The sequence below is a fragment of the Ascaphus truei genome, chromosome 4 (assembly GCF_040206685.1).
Source record: "Ascaphus truei isolate aAscTru1 chromosome 4, aAscTru1.hap1, whole genome shotgun sequence".
Lineage (NCBI taxonomy): Eukaryota > Metazoa > Chordata > Amphibia > Anura > Ascaphidae > Ascaphus > Ascaphus truei.
This window is the reverse complement of record NC_134486.1, coordinates 39,122,751-39,143,090: the sequence shown is the minus strand read 5'-3', so window position 1 is coordinate 39,143,090 and position 20,340 is coordinate 39,122,751. Positions and strand designations below refer to the sequence as shown.

Below are 20,340 nucleotides of genomic sequence, written 5' to 3'. Positions count from 1 at the left end.
ACACCCAGTTCCCATCTAGATATAGTACAGGGGGTTGCAGCTTTTATCTTTGATCTGAAGTCTAACTCAAATTATAGGTTAACTCATCGTAGCATCATTTATATCATGAAACAGAAGACTTTGTGACAAAAGTTACAAATTGACAGCTCCATCACTGATACACTCCCTGTAATGAATAGTCCCTTCCTGGCTTGCTGGGCAACAGGTGCATTATGGCAGAAAGTAAGAAAAGCCAATAACCCGTTTGCTGTGTATTACAGCAGGCCCCCCTTGCAGCAAAAGAGATTCATGTGAGGGAAGACCCAAGAGCTGAATCAGAAGCAGGGAACAATGTTGCAGCCAGAGCCAAGAGGGGAAGCCAGAGTAGAGACCAGCGGAGGACATCTGTTGGAGGATATCGACAATGTGCTGGGCACAGGAAAAAAAGCGAGAAGCAGCAGATATGGAAATGAGACGTAGTAGAGGCCTCTCTTAGGGTCACAGAAAGAGAAATACTCGTGTCTAAAAGGAATTGAAGATTACGTAAGAGATAGGATTTGGGGAGTCATCATCAACAGCATGGACTGGAGGCAGAGCGGACATGAAGGGGGCCAGATTACTTTTTCATTTCGGTGAAAGATGCAGCATCAGCATTTCTAAAGCTACCGATATATGGTGTCCTGTGAAATGTACACATTCAAATTGCCCTTTTACCTTGTCACATGTTTCTAACCAGCATGAAATATTTCTGTGTATATCTGCCATCGTCAACGTCACATGGCTACATTTTCAATACTATTGATTATATAAAGAAGGGGTGCGCAAACTTTTCTGTTTGCCCCTCCCTGTCAGCTCTCCCTCCCTGCTCGCGGCCCCCTTCCCGGCTCGGAGTTTCGCGTGTCATGTGATGTTGCGTCGGCACGGCAACGCGATTGCCATTTGACGCTGCGTTGTCACAGAGACGCATCACCGAAGAGGCAGCTCAGACAAAGTAAGATTTACAGAGGCCTTGTGCCTCCCCCGGCATTTCATTTAGATGCCTTGGGGAACAGCGTTGGGCCTCTGTAACCACTGCGCCCCCCCTCAGAGAATCTCACGCCCCCCTGATATAAACTATAAAGCAACTGATGATACAAAAAGGTGTTACCCTCTACCGGCTATCCACCTCATTGCAACTCCAAAATACAAAATGCTGCAGTGGCACTGCACTTACAAAGCTGGAGTTGGGCGGTGGAGCATTTTCTTGCCTTCTCAAAAGAACACACAACATTGTCTGTGTTCACAAATGTCAATGTTACATTTTTCTGTCCTTGGCAGTATTCCCCCCCGCTCCAGGTCAGGGTTTAAGGATATCCGTGCTTCAGCATAGGTGGATCAGTCAAAGACAGCCTCTGATTGAGTCACCGGTGCTGAAGCTGGGATACCCTCAAAATCCGATCTGTTGGCGAGTTAGGACTGGTGTTGAGCACCCCTGTACTATACACATGTAAAAAGCAACAGACTGCAGTCCAGCACAACATGGGTCAACAGTTAATGCAACATATTTAGTGTTTAAAAATGGGGAGGAAAAGACTATGAATGACAAGCAAAACATGATATTTATAAAGGAAAAACAGCAACTCTAAAAAGGAGGTCATGCAGTGTGAAGGAAGAGCTGACCTACCAGAGGACAGCTATGCAAAGAATGCTATAGGATAAATATTGTGCTTTGGGAGCCGTTGCCAAGGAATTACAATGTTACTTAATACATATCTTAAAGCAGGCGTACCTGCCTGCCATGTGCTGCAGGGCCACTGTGCAAACACTGCTGGGACACAGGACAGTGCAGGTATCTACAAAAGTAGTTGGACACCCAAAGTACTGCAAGAACGTTCACTTTTGCTGAGCTAAATCCAGAGCACACCAAGTACAACTACTAATTAATGTTTATATACAGTTACTTAACTAAGGGATGATAACAAGGTTAATACATAGGATTGATTTGTAATTGCTGTAAATTATGTTTGCTGTAACAGACTAAGAACGGACGATGTAATGAGCATTGTATGCACTTCAAGCATTACTAGAATGAAATGTAAAAAATAGCAGCTAATTAACAAGACTATTTATGTTGCAAGCCCATAAAAAGGGAAAAAAACACACACAGGGGTGCTCAACTGCAGTACTCTAGTCCCCCCCCCCCCCCCCCCAACAGGTCAGGTTTCCAGGATATCCCTGCTTCAGCACAGGTGGCTCAGTCATAATTATTGAGCCAACTGAGGAGATAATGGCAAGATGGTCATAGACATACTAAAGAACGGTATTATGTTTTTCTCTAATGATTCTCTTTGTCTATAGTTTACTAGAAGTACAAATACTCTTTAGTTGAAGATCTCAAGGATACAAGATTGGAGATGACCTTGAAGTTTAGGGGTGACCACCAACAGATCAGGTTTGCAGAATACCCCTTCTTGAGCACAGTTGGCTCAGAAATTATTACTGAGCCCCTGATTGAGCCACCTGTGCTGAAGCTGGGATATCCTGAAAACCTGACCTGTTGGGGGGTGGGGAAAGGGGCTTGAGCACCCCTGCACTAACATACAGGTATATCTGGATCGATAAGAGTCCAGGTCAAGAGGCAAACATCCCACTGAATGGGAAGTGTTTGATTGTTGAGGCCCATACCTGCTGGATCATTTAAACAGCGGATTTTCCCTATACCTAACTAGATTTTTATCTCCTTTTACCATGCATTGCTGGTGTGCCAATTTCCTTTCCAGCTCGAGATCTGACGTGGGTTAAATAGGGGAGAGAGAGTTACATTTATTTAGTTGAGCTGTATGCCAAAAGTTTCCAAAACAAATCCACAGACTAAAACCTGTCTGTCACCAAACACTTAGGCCCGTTGTGTTCAATATCCTCATTTGTAACATTACTACGGCGTTTATAGGGAGAGGGCCTTTGTGCAGATTAAATGAATGGTCAGCACCATGGTTGAAACAAAGGGGAATTTCGAAACTCGCGTATTAAAGAACGTACCAACTGCAATTTAATATAAGGGACCCATGTCATCAGATATTGTAAACTGCCAAGTACACAGTCAGTGCTATATAATAATAATTGTGAAAAAGTAGTTAACGCACGGCTTTACTTGCGGCTCTCTGCAGGTTGACGACCCCCAACTGCTGCCTATCCTCACTATCCTGGCGGTGGCTGCAGGGGGGAGGAGGGGGTGGCTGCCGGCGCTGGTCGGGCCTCTTGTTGCCGCCGGACACAATGTCCTCCCCAGCTGCTTGCCTGCCTCTCGCCTGTACTTTCCTACGCTGGGCTCTCATGCCTGTGCGCACCGAAGTGCGAGTCGTAACTTCCGGCACGAGCCGACGTCACAGAGCCTGGGACAGTACAGGAGAGAGGCAGGCAAGCAGCTGGGAAGATGTCGGACCGGCGGCAACAAGAGGCCCGGCCAGCGTCCCCCATGCCCCCACCAGTAAGATAGTGAGGGAGAGAGGCTGCAGTTGGGGTTTGCAATCTGTAGCAAAATATAGTGCCATTAGTGTACACAGCGCTTCACAGGGGTAAAAGACGTGACAATCAAATAAAAAATAAATAAGTGCTTCAGACATTAAAAAAAAAAAAGTAACATTTTGGAAGAGGAGTCCCTGCTTCGAGAAGCTTACAATCTAATTGTGTGTGTATTTTTTTTTAGGGGGTGTAGTGTGTATTTTTTTGGGAGGGGTCATGTATGTATATTTGGGGGGGGGGGTCGTGTAGGTGTTTTTTGGGGAGGGTAGTGTATGTATTGTGTATTTGAAAATTACACTGATTTGCACAGAAAAACAAACAAAATGAAAAAAAAATAAATAAAGGGGACTTTTTGTGAGACGCATTTTATTCCAAAAGAGAACCAACTGGATACCACTAGGTCCAGTGACCCAGAAAAAGCCCCCCCCCCCCCGTTGGTCAAATACTGTATATAAGGGACACAAATGTACTCGAACGGTATTCAATGGACTAGGTGATACACTTTCCAGCCAACGTCTGGTACGATGTATACAAAAAGAAAAAAATATATATGACATTGCGACCATTGATAGTACACACCATAAGAGGTGCTCCCCCAGTTGGGTCTGCAAGAGGATAGAGTACTCACTCTAGAGTGATATTGAGTGCTGACATAGGGGGGATATTTTCTGGATCACTGGCCCATCTGTACCTAGTGGTATCCAGATAGTTCTCTTTTGGTTCATTACTCTTCCCCCTACTGCACTGTTCACTCCGTCCACTTATATCGCCATATCTTTGGAGTGCTGCTGTCCCACCTGTTCTTTGGTATGCATTTTATTCCCTCACATATTTTGTCATATGTTAATGCTTATACAGTATATACCGATTAGTGTGTGTACGGTATATGTATGCGATTGTGGGGGTGTAATATTCATGTATATGTTGCAGCTCTGAATATTTTGTAGAAATGCATTTTCTTATAAAATGGCTCTTCTTCCTCGAGAGGTTGCAGACCCCTGGCATAGTCCTTGCTACAGAGATCATTAATCTCCATATTTCTGTAGTTGCGGCCCTCCATTTCTAATCTTATATGTTGCAGAATATAAACTGAGGCCAGATGAGCCTTGATAGTAGGCCACAGCCATAAGGTTTACTTGAGTTTGTAAATAGACTGTTTGCCATAGAAAAATAAAATGTTACAGGGCCACTTAAATACCTTCTTCTAGCACTTTCGTATGAAGAGGCCTATAAACATGAACAATACCAGAGTGTCAGTATAAAAACACATACACACGGTCTCATGTGCCTTGAAAGTCTTATAAAGTCAGTTACCTAATAAAAGTATCTACCTTACGTTTCTTCATCTCGGATTACAAACAATGATTCTATGGAATAATGTGTTACCATTCTCTAGATCAGCGTTCCCCAATCAGGGTTCTGCAGCACACTGGGGTTCAAAAGGAGCCGCGGGATTTCCCTGATCTCCCAGAGAAGGGCAGTCACTAGGGGGCTGGGCAGTTTCCTCTATCCTGATTGGGTGTTTCTGGGTAACGTTGCCAATTAGGAGGTGGTATCAGGAGCCTGAGGGGCATGTGGCAAAGCAGAGGAGGAAGCAGCAAGGGACTGGAAAGAAATCCGAGTGTCCTGCATTTCTCTCCTGTTGTAGGGGTGCCTCAGAAACTGAGCCCTGTGATTAGGGGCACCTTGAGAAAATAAAAAAAAGGTTGAAAACCACTGCTCTAGATTGTTGGGAAGCAAAAAGACAAGTAGGGTACCGGTTGCCATCCAGCCAATCTACTAGTAATGGAAGTGTGATTACCGGTCTGCAGATACCCAGGGACAGTCCTAAAACCAAAACTGTGCTTCAGCTCTATAAAATGTTATTGTAAGATGCAAAATGAAGTCTTCCTTGGCAAGGTGGAGCCACATGTTCCCTGCAGTTTGTTTGGGAAAGACGTACAAGCAAAGAGGGCCACTTGTTGCCAACCAGTCTTTTTAATATTTGCTACAGCAGTGTTTCCCCAACCCACAGAGGGCCCAGGAGGTTTAGAAGGTGGCCTCAGAGATGTAGCAGGAACATATATGATTGGGATAAGAAGTGTGGCAAAGACAAGGGGTGGGGTGGAGTGACAAAGTCACAAAGAAGTACAAATAATATATTTCATACCATATACTTTTAAATGTGATTTTTTTTTTTTTTTTAGTGGGGTGTCCCCATCCTCTTTCTTGCTGTCCCATATGAAAAACAATTGCTTCTAGAAGGGGCCCAATTTAAAAAAAGGTTGGGTGTGAGGACACTATGCTAGAGTGATTACAACCCACCAGATTATCAGACACAGACCCGACCCTAAAGCATGACTTACTGCTATTTAACCCATGTATAGGGACACCCTGGTATATAACCAAGACAGGGGTGATCCTTCCTGTATAAGATGAAGCCATCACATCACTACAGTCTGATGGGGGGGGGGGGGGGGGGGGGGGGGAGAGAACAACAAACAACAAGACAACCTGCAGCTACCAGGCCACCCTACTTCTTGTCCCCAATCCCTAACTAGTCCCCAATCCCCGGTCACAGCCCATTAGTATTACATTATATATATAAGACTCTTCTCCCCCCTCCTCCTCAGATGTTACAGAATATAAAGTGACCCCCTGCTCCCCCCCAGCAGTGTGCGGTGGGATGAGGTGCCCCCCACGTCCCAGACACACGGGGCTCTCACTCACCAGCTGGTTCCCTTATTGGCTCGGATGTGTTTCCTGGCGACGCCAACCATGAACAAAGCTTGCGATGTCCCGTCCTCCCTCCACCTCCGGATCACAGCCCAGCTGGGACAACGGACACAGCCACCATGACGCTTCCGTAGCAGCGGGAGAGGAGAGGCCGGAGGAGAGGGGAGGGCAGGCAGGGGGAGAGAGGAAGAGGAAGCCGGAACAAACCATCCACAACATCCCCCCGCAACCCCTTTAAAAAAACGCAGCGCCTCACACCAGCCCCGGGAGGTAACACGGTGCGGAATAATAGCTCGGGTAGGGGTACACGGGGCATGTACATCGGTGCCTCCCGGGTGTATTGGGGCAATGTTTGTCAGAGCTTCCCCCCTTCTCCTCCTCCTCAGTGGTGCGGTCCGGTATCCATGGTGACGCGTCCATACAGCGGGACATGGCCGCCCTGGTGAAGTTGAAGTGCCGACCGGCTGCCCTCACACCGGAGTGTTACCTGCGGAACAGGTATAACTCCCCGGGAACCCGGGAGGGGGCCGGCCTCCTGTGCCTCACCCGAACACCCTTCCTCCCGGGAAGATACGGCGGGGTGATGGCAGCTCCCATGGGAGGAGGGGGTTCCAGTCACTGTGTTGTGGGTGCTGCTGTACTGATATGAGACATGGGATCGTGCTATTTATATAGCACCAGCTATGTATGCGGTGCTTTACAATGCTGCAATACATGGGAAATAAACGGGCAAACAATGGGGATACATGGCAGCACAAGGCAAAGCGAGACCCTGTCCCAAAGAGCTTGCAATCTAAGTAACAACAGAAGGGTGGGTAGCCGTGTTGGTGCTTTCTTCCCAGTAATCACAAGGAGGGAGAGGGAGTAGGTGGTGTAATACCTTTTATTGGGCCAACACGTAGTTGATATGTTACAAGCTTTCAAACCTCTCGGGGTTCCTTGTTGGGTAACCCTGACCCTGAGATTTTTCAAAGCTTGTAACGATTTGTTGGTCCAATAAAAGGTATAATACCACCTACCCCCTCTCCCTCCCTTGTTACTACAATCTAAGTAACAAATAATGTAAACAAGTATAAACCGGGGGGGGGGTGTTGCAACACCCCCTCCCTCCTCCCACACCCCAGCTTCCAGTCCCCCATGGCTGGTTCTGTATGTAAGTGTCCCTGCACCCCCTCCCTCCTCCCACACCCCTGCTTCCAGTCCCCCATGGCTGGTTCTGTATGCAAGTGTCCCAGCACCCCCTCCCTCCTCCCACACCCCTGCTTCCAGTCCCCCATGGCTGGTTCTGTATGTAAGTGTCGCTGCTGCAGACCTGGCCAGTCTTGCTGGTTTTGGTGATCTCTGGAAGTCAGTTTACCTACTTTTTTCTTTTTAATATCGCTGCTCTCGTATCAGATCCTCCAACATTTTGCACATCACAATAGGCATCGCTGTAGTTTGTCTACTTGTGCTGAATGGAGCTACTTCCAAACAGTTTGAATGCACGTCCCCTAACCTGTGCAGCTTTCCCCACATGCGCGCACACACAAACGTATGTTTAACCCTTTCGGTGCCCCCAAGACATAGCCACTACATCATGGAGACTGGCACTCCGGAAGCCCCATGACTTAGTGACAACGTCATGGCCAACGAAGGTTTGCTTTTGTAGCTTAGATTGCGTCCCACGTTCCCACAGAGCGCAAGACGCGATCTGCCCAGTGAGGAAACAGAGGAGGATTCCTCTTCCGTTTCTTGTAAAACGGTCCGTGCTGCCACTTGATCTCACTGTGCTAGAAGGGGCACCACAATCCCTCCAGCACCCAAAGGGTTAATAAGTAGAGCTGGTCTCACCGAGCACAACAACATCTTGAGTACCTGCTAAAAATGTACAGTAGGACGGTATAGCGTTGTCAATGCATGTTTGTAGGTGCAAAAGCAACGTTGATGTATTATGAACCGAGCCTCTCCCTGCTGCTCACTCTGTTTTACCCACTGAGTGCCAGAAATGCTCAAAATAGGCACTATTAAAAAAAAAAAAAAAAAAAGAGAGAGCGCGAGAAACACAACAGGACACACAAAAACAGAAGTTTCACTCACAATTCCCATAATGAACAAATGCCGGGGAGTTTATTTCCAAAAACGCCATTTAGGCGCAAAATAGCAATAGTGTTTTTCCAAGGTCCGTGTCCTACATTTTTAATTATCCGTATGTATTTCTAATACAACAATATTTTCATAATCATCCTGCATTGGGTCAGTTTTTTGCTTTTGTTCCTGTTGCTGTGCACTTATTTGTTTGTTGTACACATGCAGTGAGGATTTCTCAGCTGTGTGCCTGGCTTCCTCCCTCTGGGGTTCCGAGAGTATTTAAGCGGGTCCAACTTTTGTGTACTTAAGACATGGCTGTCCATGATCCCCAAAGGTACAGGCGATCAATAATGCTATGTTTGAAAAAAATTTAAATATCACTTGTGAGCACATTCGCATGTCTCAGACAGGTTTGCAGACCTGTCTTTCACCATTATCTCCTAGCATACAGTGCTTTCACTGCTGCTAGAGATTCTGGGAAATTACATGCAAATGAGCACACAGTGTCACCTATTGCTTCAAATCCATTTTAACATGGACGCTTATAATGTATACCCTGTTCACTTATGTAACTGTATTTGTCACCATGTATTTATTATTTGTCATTTTAACTCCTATGCCCAGGACATACTTGAAAACGAGAGGTAACTCTCAATGTATTACTTCCTGGTAAAATATTTTTTTAATAAAATAATAATAAATAATACATATAATCTTATTCCTGCCGCATTACATGGCTTTTCAGCATGGGCTCAGTTAAAGAATTGCATAGCCAGTAAACCTACACACCGGCAGCTATTTCGAACTTTTGGGGCTCATGAGTGTGGGACTGTTATACTGGCTTTGAAAAAGGAACCGCGTACATTTTTATGTAGGCGCTGTTAAAGTTTATATAAGTGTTCACTAGATCTGCCCAACAATCTTTGAATTAAAGGAGAATCTCGTGGAGGAAAATATTCATATATACTTACAGGTGGTCCTCGCTTACCAACGGATGCCTTATCCGACGCCGCATAATGCAGTCCACCGGACGCATTATCCGAAGTCGGACCTGCTTATCCGACGATCACCGCCGCAGATTAACATGGACACGCAATCTGAAGGTCCGTTAACTAACGGCGATTTGCGGGACGCATTCCGTCGGATAAGGGAGGACCGCCTGTATATACATACACATACACACGCACGTATATAAAAAAATGCATGTGCACCTTGCCAAGAACACTAATATGTGTGGAAGTTGAAGGGGAGCGCAACTCATTCGGTGGTGAATATGCAAAATGAGAAGAGACACAATATAGTGCAACAAAGTTTCTATAAGTATATCTCCAGATTCAATACTTCTATAAATTCAGAACTCACATTTTCTCTGAAATAAACGAGCATGTAACCCAAACTCAAGTGGGTAATGGTGGTGGGATTTATTATGTAGATCCACCCTCTTTCTGTATCCTAAGGTCTTGGGGATGTCTGGATGTCACTCAGAATGATGCGATGACAGTCATGTATAGATGGGGAAACGAAAAGCCAAACATAGTGTGTACCAATAAAATGTAACAATTTAATCACTAAAACCATAAAGATGTATGCTTACATCAATAAAAACATATACTGGGCACATAGGAAAAGCGAACACTGCTGCCAAACTCTCACCCCCTCCGCAAGGATCTCCCGTTGCGTCACTTCCGGCTGAATTTACCAGAGTACTCCTTCGTATCCCGCCTCGTTTTCTATGCAAGTGCTCTCTCACAAATACAGCAAAATAAAGAGTTCCCAACAGGCAGGCCCGTATTTAGGCATAGTCCTACTAGTCCTGGGGCGGCAACTTTTTGGGGAGGCGGTGCTGCCGTTAAAGAGGCCCCGCTCTCTTCCCCACAACAATTAATCTGATTGTCAGGTGAGAGTGTGGGACCTCTGTAAAGGTCTCTTACCTCTTCTGCTGTGTCAAATGATGCCGCAAAGTCACGTGGTGAAGCGTTGCTATGACAACATGACTTTACATGGCGTCCCGTTGTCATGGAAACGCATCACCACGTGACGGGACGTTGCAAGAGGAGGAGGCATGGGCAGCAAAAATGTAAATGTCTATGGGTGGGAAAATTCTAAAACCGGCCCTGCCGACGGGATTGCATTGCACCACAATCCCAAGAAGGGGAATCAGATCAGTTAAAAACACAAATGTACTGTATTAGTCACATACTCAACAACACAACCAAAAAACACAAGAATCCTACACATTTCACACCTGTCGGTGCTTTCTGAAGGAGTACTGACATCATCTCGCAAGTGACCTTATATACACATTGTAACAGGGACTTATCCCTGTTTAAGAAAAGCTGCCTCTAAATCTAGCAGGGAGCTAGTTAATTGCAGCCAGGCAATTAACCAAACTCCACCTGGCTAATTAGATCTCTGAGAAAAAGCCTCATATGAGAAACAGAGAGAGATTTTCCTTAGGACACCACAGTGCTGACATGAGGAGAGAGTCTTGAAGCACGCAGGAGGACTGTGTGCTGACAACAAGACACGAGGGGACCAGACCTCTATGCCTGGACACAGAGATTTTCCTTAGCACACAAGGAACACAGAAACAGATAAGAGACTTTCTTGTTGGACTGATATATATATATATATATATATATATATATATATATATATATATATATATACATATATACATACATACACACACACATGTTTGGGGTGGTAACAAGCTTAGCTAGCCACTCAGTTTGAAAAGGGCTGGAGTAAATGTTTAGTTATTCTCCAAAGTGGAGTAGGCCTTTATTTTGTTTCTTTTTGTATTTTTTGCCTTGTTAAAGGGACAGGTTCAATAAAGCCAAGATTTAATTTCACCCTAATCGCTCTCCATTAAATGTAACTCTGCACACATCTCTTAAGCCTCGGTCAGGGTGGCGCTGAGCGGCGGGCTCACGCCGGCCGCTATGAAACACATTGAGGCAATGTGTGTGGCCAGCGTGCGCAAGCGCCTGCTCGGCGCTTAGCTGCTTGCAGAGCAAGCAAATTTCAATTTGTCGTCCGCAAAAGCATCACGCCAATGAGGGCGAACCAGCTCCGTCATGTCATGGGCGCGCCCCCCAAATCGCCCCTCCCACCCGTGCGTGCACCTAGCCGGCCACAAATCTCCCGAGCAGGGAGCATTACGTCACCCCGCATGAGTGCCAGAGCGCTCGCTCCCTCCCTGGCCAAAGCCTCACACACATAAACAATTCTCATTCACATACCATACAAAACAGCCGTAAAGTGCAATTAACCTCTTCATTACAGATTTAGGTAGATGATGAACCTTCTGATTCCCCTTTTGTCTCTAATTAAGTAGTATTGGGTAAAATAAACTAAATTTAGCACACATTGTCATAGAAAATCTCCATAAACATATAAAAACGTAAATAGACGTAGAAAGTGTTTATATAAGTTTATGGAGATTTTGTATGACAATGTGTGCTAAATGTTGTTTATATATGTGTATATGAGGTCACTTCTAAGATGATGTCAGTACTCCTTGAGAAAGCACCGACAAGTGTGAAACACGTAGGATGTTTCTTGTGTTTTTTTATGTGTTGTTAAGTATTCAAATAATAATTTAGTGTTTTTAACTGATCTGAGTTCTCTCCTTTGGATCGTGGTGCAATGCAACCCCGTTGGGGAGTTTTTATTTTACTCAGGAGTTATGGTTGTTGAAAGCATTAGAACATGTGTCTTTCTTAATAGGTGGGAAGCAGTGGGTATCTGGAGCTGCACCATGTTAATTTCAGCTCCGGGGATCCCATACTTCCCGAGATACTTACCTCCGTAGGGGGCACCAGTAATGACTCTGCTGGTTTAAAAGTCCTGGTCACGCAGGCCAATAGGAAGCCGCAAGGCATGACGTCACGGCTTCCTATTGGCCCATGTGATGCGGAAGCTTTAAATATGCTATTTTGATAGCCCGACACAGCCCAGTCGAAGCTGCTACTGGCACCCCCTATGCAGATAAGTATTTCTGGAAGCAGGCGGTCCCAAGTGCTGAAATTAACACAGTTCAGCTCCAGAGACACCATGCTTCAAACCTATAACTGATGTTTTTTTTTAAAATAAGTAACGTAATGTATCTGGACTGCAGTTTTTAATTTATTTTTTTTCCAAAAATAAAAACGTGTCTACCGTGAGTGGTTAACACCTGCCTGTAGAAAATAGAACGGTGGGCTAGATATATACACAAGGCAAAGCATATTTATATCTTGGAACAATGATAGAAGAAATATGATACCAGGAGTGTGATAGTTGACTACTTATATATGGGTTTGCATTTCCTACATTTCCAGAACCACTGAAGAATACAGACTAAAGGAATATAACTCTGCTGTGAAAATCCAGAGTTCGTTTAGAGGATGCAGAGTACGAGTCTATCTGAGGTTGGTTTACTTTTTCTCTCTACAATATCGTTAGGCGCTAAAGAGTTTTTACAACTTCCCAAACACAAAAAGAGTCTGCGTTTAATAACTACCTCTGTATGCTGTGCATTTACTGTAATCAGCGTCACCATAGTATGCTCAAGCAGATAATAAATAACCAACTGCAATGGATTAAGGTCCCAAATTTACTAAGCAGTGCTATTCCATAAGACACCTTTCTGGTGTCAAAAAGTGCCTTTAAGCCCATTTAAGTGAATAGGTTTAACTTATAGCTACTTACTTGTACATCCAAGATCTATTCAGCCACTCAGTATTACAGTGCTCATAATTCACAGAAATAACAATCTTCAGAAAAAAAACATGCATAAAGCAGAATTCCCCCACTATAATGGATATTGTATTTTCATTAAATAATTTGTACTGCCCCTCTTCTACCACCCCCCAACCCCCCACTCACACACTTGTAGCTGAACAGCAGGATATATTTATATTTTTATGCTACAGATAAAATATATCCATTGTGATCGATGGGGTAACGCATATAGAAGTCTGCAGTGCCATGTGCTAATTATGTTGTCATTTTCTATTGGCCTGCCGAAGTGAGGCTCATCTGGGGCTGCATTGTTTCACCATGGGAAGTAAATAAATATAAACCAAGGCAGCACTGGGGGTACTAGCAGTTCAGAAAACTTGAAAAATATGCATTGATTTTTCTTTTAGGTATTTCTAATCATCAAAATATGTCATGCATTACAAAATATCAACATAGACACAGGCACCCGAGATAGGCACTCCATGCATTTCATTCCATTCTTGCCTTTGTCTCTCTACAGCAGCGGTTCTGAACCGGGGGTACATGTACCCCCAGGGGGTACGTGAAGCTTCATCAGGGTATACATGAGATATTTCATACATTTGTCGAACACAGGTCGGAAGAGCCTAAAGAAAAGTCTAGACAATTTGAAATTGCTGGGGTTTTACAGCTGTAAAACGCGCATGCGCATGGAAACCAGGTTTCTGTTTTTTCTCCCTACTCCTGTTAACTGTCACTGCCTGTCACACCTCACTGCAGTGAGCTGGTGCAGCGAGTCGCACGGTCGCACTTTGCTCACTCCAGGACAGCACCACGTATCCCAATACGTCACTAGTGCCTCTACCTAATCAGTGCCCTAATCTCCTACACTCCATGCTCAGCGCCTTCTCCAGGGCAATTACTGGCATTTTGTCAAGTACCTATGTGCAATTTTACATTATTACAAACCTAAGCTGTACATTTAAAAAACATTTTTTACATTGTACTATTTTTCACGGGTTGAATTCTTGCTTCGCCCATCGATTTTATCATGTCAAAGAAGCGTTACCAGGATTTGTATGTGCAGTATTGCTTTACGTTCATGCTTGTCATTTTTATACATGTACGTGAAGTCTCACTCGCAGACCAAGGGGTACGTTAACTGAAAAAGGGAGAGGAATGGGGGAGGGAAGGAGAGAGAGAGGAAGGAGGGGAGGAGAGAGAGACAAGGCAAATGAGGGTGGGACAATATGAGTGGGAGAAAGGGGGGAGAATTAAAAGGGAAGGGGGGGGAGTGAGAAAGGGAGGCAGTGAGAGTAGGGGAGAGCTGGTGAGGAAGGGAGCTTTGCGGGCCACAGACAATGTAGATTCTACATTAATCCAAAGCTTGTCAAGTGGCCCACCTGCCAAAATAATTGCCCACCCCTGTACTAACATTATATGAGCTAAACTCTTGTAGGCTTCTGGAGTGCATTGCTGCTGTAAATAAATAGCCAATGCAACGTGGAGGAGGTGCCCAACTCCAGCAAAACTTGGATTAGCACATCTCCACCACAAATAGAAGAGATGTGCCCATCTATTGTCACAAAATATAAACATAAATGAAAGTTATTCTGTAAGCTTTACCCAGGCCCGATGTTGATTTTGTGGTATCTGCTCTCCTTTAATAACACGATTGCAGGTCTTGTAGGCCATTTTATATTTGTCTTCAGAGGAGGTGGTTGGGGAAAGTTGTTAAAGTGAAGTGTAGCAAACGCAATAACAAGTTGATGAAGAAATGACTATATGACCAAATGTAATATTTTCAGGTACCTGCACAGAATGATGACTGTAATCCAGAAATGGTGGCGGGGTTATCTAGCAAGAAAATATTTCCGAAGCCAGATGAAGGTAATTACACAATTCAGTAATCGACTTATCTTTTTTACTTTGCTTTACCTACTTTCTATTTCTACATTGAATTGGGTACGGCAAAATCCGCTAGCTCAGTAGTTCTATTTTGGGGGGAATTAAAATTGAAATATTTTCGATTCCTGAATTTCTTTCCCATTCTCGTGGTTTTAGTAAAGCATGCCGTAAATTTGGCCATTCTAAATACCTTCTTCTGTTAGAAAAAAAAGGTGGAATGCATCATTCCCAAGGAACCAAAAGCTCTAATAGGAAGTTTTTGGAATTAAGAAATTGATCATTTGTTTCAAACAGATTTACCTATCTAAGTGTACTTCAATTTATTTTAGCACCATTAGATTAACTTTTCCTTTTTATTTATTTATTTTATTATTCAATTAAAGGCAAAAACTCTAATCCAGATCTAGAGACTCCTGTCTGATAACATACTTAGGGCCAGACTCACAGAGCTCTGTTAAGTGAGTTAATGTCATCTTAACCTAAGTTATCATCACATTATGCTTTAACATGTCTCTTCAAAGCTACATAATGTAACATTACTGTAGGTCCTGTTTTAGGCCGGGAAAGAGCATTGCGTTAACTAAAACGGCCGTTAGTGATAATTATATGCAAAATTACTGGTTTTAGTCTCCAGTTGGATCCTTTAGTGGTATTGTTGGGTGCAGTAGATGTGGATAAAAAGTATGTCCTTCAATCTAATACCTGTTTTCTAATCACATATTTACTATTAGCAGCCAGATTGTGATTTGCTTCCAACTGGAAGAATGTATCTGCACTAAATATGACACAGTGGTTGACTAGAGCAGGGGTGCGCAAACTGGGGGGCGCAAGATTTGCTATGGGGGGCGTGGCATTTACAGAGGCCCCGCCCCTTTCCCCAAGGCATTTAAATGAACTGCTGAGGGAGGCGTTAGGCCTCTGTAACTTCCCTTACCTGCTGCCAGCTGGGTCTTCGGCGACGCGTCACCATGGCATCGTGGCGTCAAATGATGCCATGGGGGTCATGTGGCGCGTTGCCATGACAACGTGCGTCAAATTACGCTCCGGTGTCACATGACATCACATGAGCTGCGACATCATTTGATGCCGGGTTCTAACCGATGGGGGGAGCAAACGTTGGGGCTCCCAGGCAGGGGGGCGCACGCCAAAAACTTTGCGCACCCCTGGACTAGAGCATGGGAGATATGTGCTTTAGGGAACATTACTTTTTCCTTGCGACAAAAACACTCTAAATTTATGGATATCTGGATTCATTTCTTATCTTATTTGGAAATACATAACAATCATATCAAGGCCAGATAATGCTAGGAGTTATAGTGTATCGATTATAAAAATTAGATTTTTTCCCCCATATAAATTCATATTTATTTATTCTGAAATAAAGAGGTCTCAGATATGAAGATGGTATCTTTTTTTACATTTTGTGGCAATGTCTAATGTTCTTACAGAATTCTTAAGATAAGAAATGAGCTATGGTCAGAGGAGGAGGGTTATGAGATGGTAAAGGTTTAGTACTTATTAATAAGTTTAGTTTTTTTCATGCTAGATTTATATTATATACTGACTGTAGATGATTTGACAGTATGGTATTCAGGGTATAATACATATATATATATATATATATATATATATATATATATATATATATATATATATTAATAATCAAAAAAATAAATAGATGATACCGTTCTGTGGCTAACGAAATGCTTTTATTTGTGCGAGCTTTCGAGATACACTGATCTCTTCTTCCGGCGATGTTACAATGAATGAAGCAAAAGGTAAACTTAAAAACAGTGTCTCTTGGAATGTTATCTGTGCTGTTCCTTCCCCTGGTGTGGATGTGTTTTATGGCTAGAGGTGTCAAAAGGTTACTGTGAAAGCAAGTTAAGAAAGAGTGTGTATGTGTATCAGTGTGAATAAAAATGAATGGAGAGACCACAGTATATACAGTGCTTTACACAAGGTGTGTGTGGAGTGGGACTGGATATAAATGGACCACTAAGTATCCACACACACTTTTAGTTGTGCTACTAACTCTCACATTTCCACACCCACCCACACCATTTATATCCAGTCCCACTCCACACACACCTTGTGTAAAGCACTGTATATACTGTGGTCTCTCCATTCATTTTTATTCACACTGATACACATACACACTCTTTCTTAACTTGCTTTCACAGTAACCTTTTGACACCTCTAGCCATAAAACACATCCACACCAGGGGAAGGAACAGCACAGATAACATTCCAAGAGACACTGTTTTTAAGTTTACCTTTTGCTTCATTCATTGTAACATCGCCGGAAGAAGAGATCAGTGTATCTCGAAAGCTCGCACAAATAAAAGCATTTCGTTAGCCACAGAACGGTATCATCTATTTATTTTTTTGATTATTGAAGCTCGGCTAACACGGTACTGATACCTCTACACGTATATATATTAATATATATATTAATTCTACTATGTATGTTTAATTATTATATTTATATTTTTTCATATTCAAAAAGAGATTTAAAAAAAAAAGTGGCAACCCCCCAACAGGGCCTATCCACAAAGGTCTGTTAAGGTTACTGCACATTACCTTAATTAGTTAAGTCATACAGGACCTAAAGGCAGTGTTACTCCCATCCACACCCTAAACTGCGGCTTTTGCTGGAGAAAGAGATTTGAAGCTAATTCAACGTTGTGCTTGCATATAATTAGCTTTGTGAATATGCGTTAACCTCAGGAAACATAACATGACGTTACTTATTTTTATAACATGTTGTTATAAGCCCTGAGTTCACAGAGCTTTGTGGACCGGGCACTTAAAGAGAAATATATAAGTAAGGCTCAATATATTGCTACAACAGCAAGACCAATTATCTGAGGAAGCAAGTGTTTACATTGAAATGCGGCAGGGGTTTTTAGTTTAGGGAGCTTGCTGCCTTTAGATATTATGATTTTATGATGCTTTCATAAAGGTAACGGTTTATATTAGGAGTTATTCAGATGTAGCAGGTGTTATTGCAGGAGAACAGGATTTGCGAATGAATCCTCGCTTCAGGTTCTCATCAATGTATGTCCTCATCGCATTGGTTTCCGGTTCAGACAGAGGATATGTAAACGGAAAGAGGATATGTAATTCCACGAGGAGGAGTCATCCCAGGAAGGAGATCATCGCACAAACGGTCAATGCACAGGTAATTCTTCAGCCTGTCCCTTGTCGAAGACCTGACTCGGGTCAGAATAACAGTCCGGGAGACCGGTAAGTCCTCCAGTGCAGGCAGTAGAAGAGAACCTATCAGACGACATGGTGAAAGACATTTGCCGTGGCAGGCAGACCCCCAAGTTCTTATCTGTCCTGAAATCCAGTCAATCTGGGGATTGTGGGTACGTAGCCAGGGAAGCCTTAGAACCACATTGATGGCTGGAGAATTGATGACACCCAACTGGACCAGTTCGTGGTGCAAAACACCAACCATAGCCCTGATTTGAACCATCTCTTGTGATATGACCCCCGCGACCCCAACGGTCTACCATCAATGGAAGAGATCCCTAGAGGTACGTCCTCTCTCTGGAGCGAAGGCCTCATCCACAAATATACCAGCGACTCCGGAGTCCACAAAGGCCTTGGTTATCACGGATTGGTTTTTCCAGGATAGGCAGATGGGGACCAAGCGACAAGGAGATGGGGAGAAGGTGCAGATACCCAGAGGAAACTCCCCTACTTGAATCTGGGCGCAGGCATTTCCCGACTTCTTAGGACAGGTTCGTACCATGTGACCCTTCTCGCCGTTGTAGAGGCACAAACCCAAGGATTGCCTATTCTGTCAAACGCAAATTGCCCAATTGCATGGGTTCCGTTGGTTCTCCTGGCGTTTCATTGGAAGGAGCCTGAATAGGTGGAGTCAGGGGAAGAGACCGGAATCTGTGAGAACGATCCTGCTCCTGGCATCTCTCTCTCATCCGAAGGTCCAGGGACATGCAAAGGGCGATCAGGCCTTCCAGATCTGCGGGTAGGACCCTGTATGTCAGTTCGTCCTTCAGCCTCTCCTCAATTCCCTGATGGAAAGCAGCCTTCAAAGCCCACTCGTTCCAATCGGTCTCCACTGCCAGAGTCCTAAACTCGGTAGCATATTGTCCCATAGTGCAAGAGCCTTGAACTGTAGTAGTGCAAATTCAGCGGAAGCCGCATGGCCGGGGGTATCAAAGATTGTCCGGAAGGTTTGCATAAAAGCGACGGAATCGTCCAACAAGGAGGAACCCCTTTCATAAAGAGGTGACGCCCAAGCTAATGCTTCATCCGTGAGGAGCGAGATACAGGCATACCCCGCATTAACGTACGCAATGGGACCGGAGCATGTATGTAAAGCGAAAATGTACTTAAAGTGAAGGACTGCCTTTTTCCCACTTATCGATGCATGTTCAGTACTGCAATCGTCATATACGTGCATAACTGATGTAAATAACGCATTTGTAACAGGCTCCATAGTCTTCCCGCTTGCGCACAGCTTCGGTACAGGTAGAGAGACGGTATTGTTGTTTAGGACGTGTTGACAGGCGCCTATTGGGCGATATGTCCTTACTCGCGAGTGTACTTAAAGTGAGTGTCCTTAAAGCGGGGTATGCCTGTATACAGTTAGGTCCGTAAATAATTGGGCACTGACACAATTTTCATAATTTTGGCTGTGTATGCCACCACAATGGATTTGAAATGAAATACCCGAGATGCAATAGAAGTGCAGACTTTCAGCTTTAATTTAATGGGTTGAACAAAAATATCGTATGAAACGTTTAGGAATTGCAACCAGTTTCATACACAGTCCCCTCATTTCAGGGGCTCAAATGTAATTGGACAAATTAACACAATCATAAATAAAATGTTCATTTTTAATACTATGTCGTGAATCCTTTGCAGGCAATGACTGTTTGAAGTCTGGAACGCATGAACACCACCAAACGCTGGGTTTCCTCCTTTGTGATGCTTTGCCAGGCCTTTACTGCAGCTGTCTTCAGTTGTTGTTTGTTCGTGGGTCTTTCTGCCTAAAGTTTTTTCTTCAGCAAGTGAAATGCATGCTCGATCGGGTTGAGGTCAGGTGATTGACTCAGCCATTGCAGAATATTCCACTTCTTTGCTTTAAAAAACTCCTGGGTTGCTTTCGCAGTATGTTTTGGGTCATTGTCCATCTGTAAAGTGAAGCACTGTCCAATCAACTTCCCTGAATTTGGCTGAATCTGAGCAGACAATATATCCCTATACACTTCAGAATTCATCCGGCTGCTTCTGTCTTCTGTCACATAAGCAATAAACACTATTGACCCAGTGCCATTGCATGCCCATGCCATCACACTGCCTCCCCCGTGTTTTACAGATGATGTGGTATGCTTCGGATCATGAGCCGTTCCAAGCCTTCTCCATACTTTTTTATTCCCATCATTCTGGTACAGGTTGATCTTAGTTTCATCTGTCCAAAGAATG

General features: G+C 43.9%; 2 protein-coding genes across 7 annotated transcripts in view; one reads left to right on the top strand and one right to left on the bottom strand.

Moving 5' to 3' along the window:
• Positions 1-6,514, bottom strand: part of GPATCH2 (G-patch domain containing 2) — a 159,724-nt gene extending 153,210 nt beyond the window's left edge. For 2 of the 6 annotated variants that reach the window (XM_075595592.1, XM_075595593.1), the window contains exon 1: positions 6,190-6,502. In XM_075595592.1, coding sequence (XP_075451707.1) covers positions 6,190-6,239 — 50 coding nt within the window. In that variant the 5' untranslated portion in view covers positions 6,240-6,502. Of the gene's footprint in view, positions 1-6,189 lie in introns of all 6 variants that reach the window. The other 4 variants (XM_075595594.1, XM_075595595.1, XM_075595591.1 and 1 more) reach the window with 4 other exon arrangements.
• The window catches only part of SPATA17 (spermatogenesis associated 17), a 296,011-nt gene continuing 281,927 nt past the window's right edge, over positions 6,257-20,340 (top strand). The window contains exons 1-3 of the mRNA XM_075595597.1: positions 6,257-6,693; positions 12,588-12,677; positions 14,778-14,859. Coding sequence (XP_075451712.1) covers positions 6,626-6,693; positions 12,588-12,677; positions 14,778-14,859 — 240 coding nt within the window. The 5' untranslated portion in view covers positions 6,257-6,625. The remainder of the gene's footprint in view (positions 6,694-12,587; positions 12,678-14,777; positions 14,860-20,340) is intronic.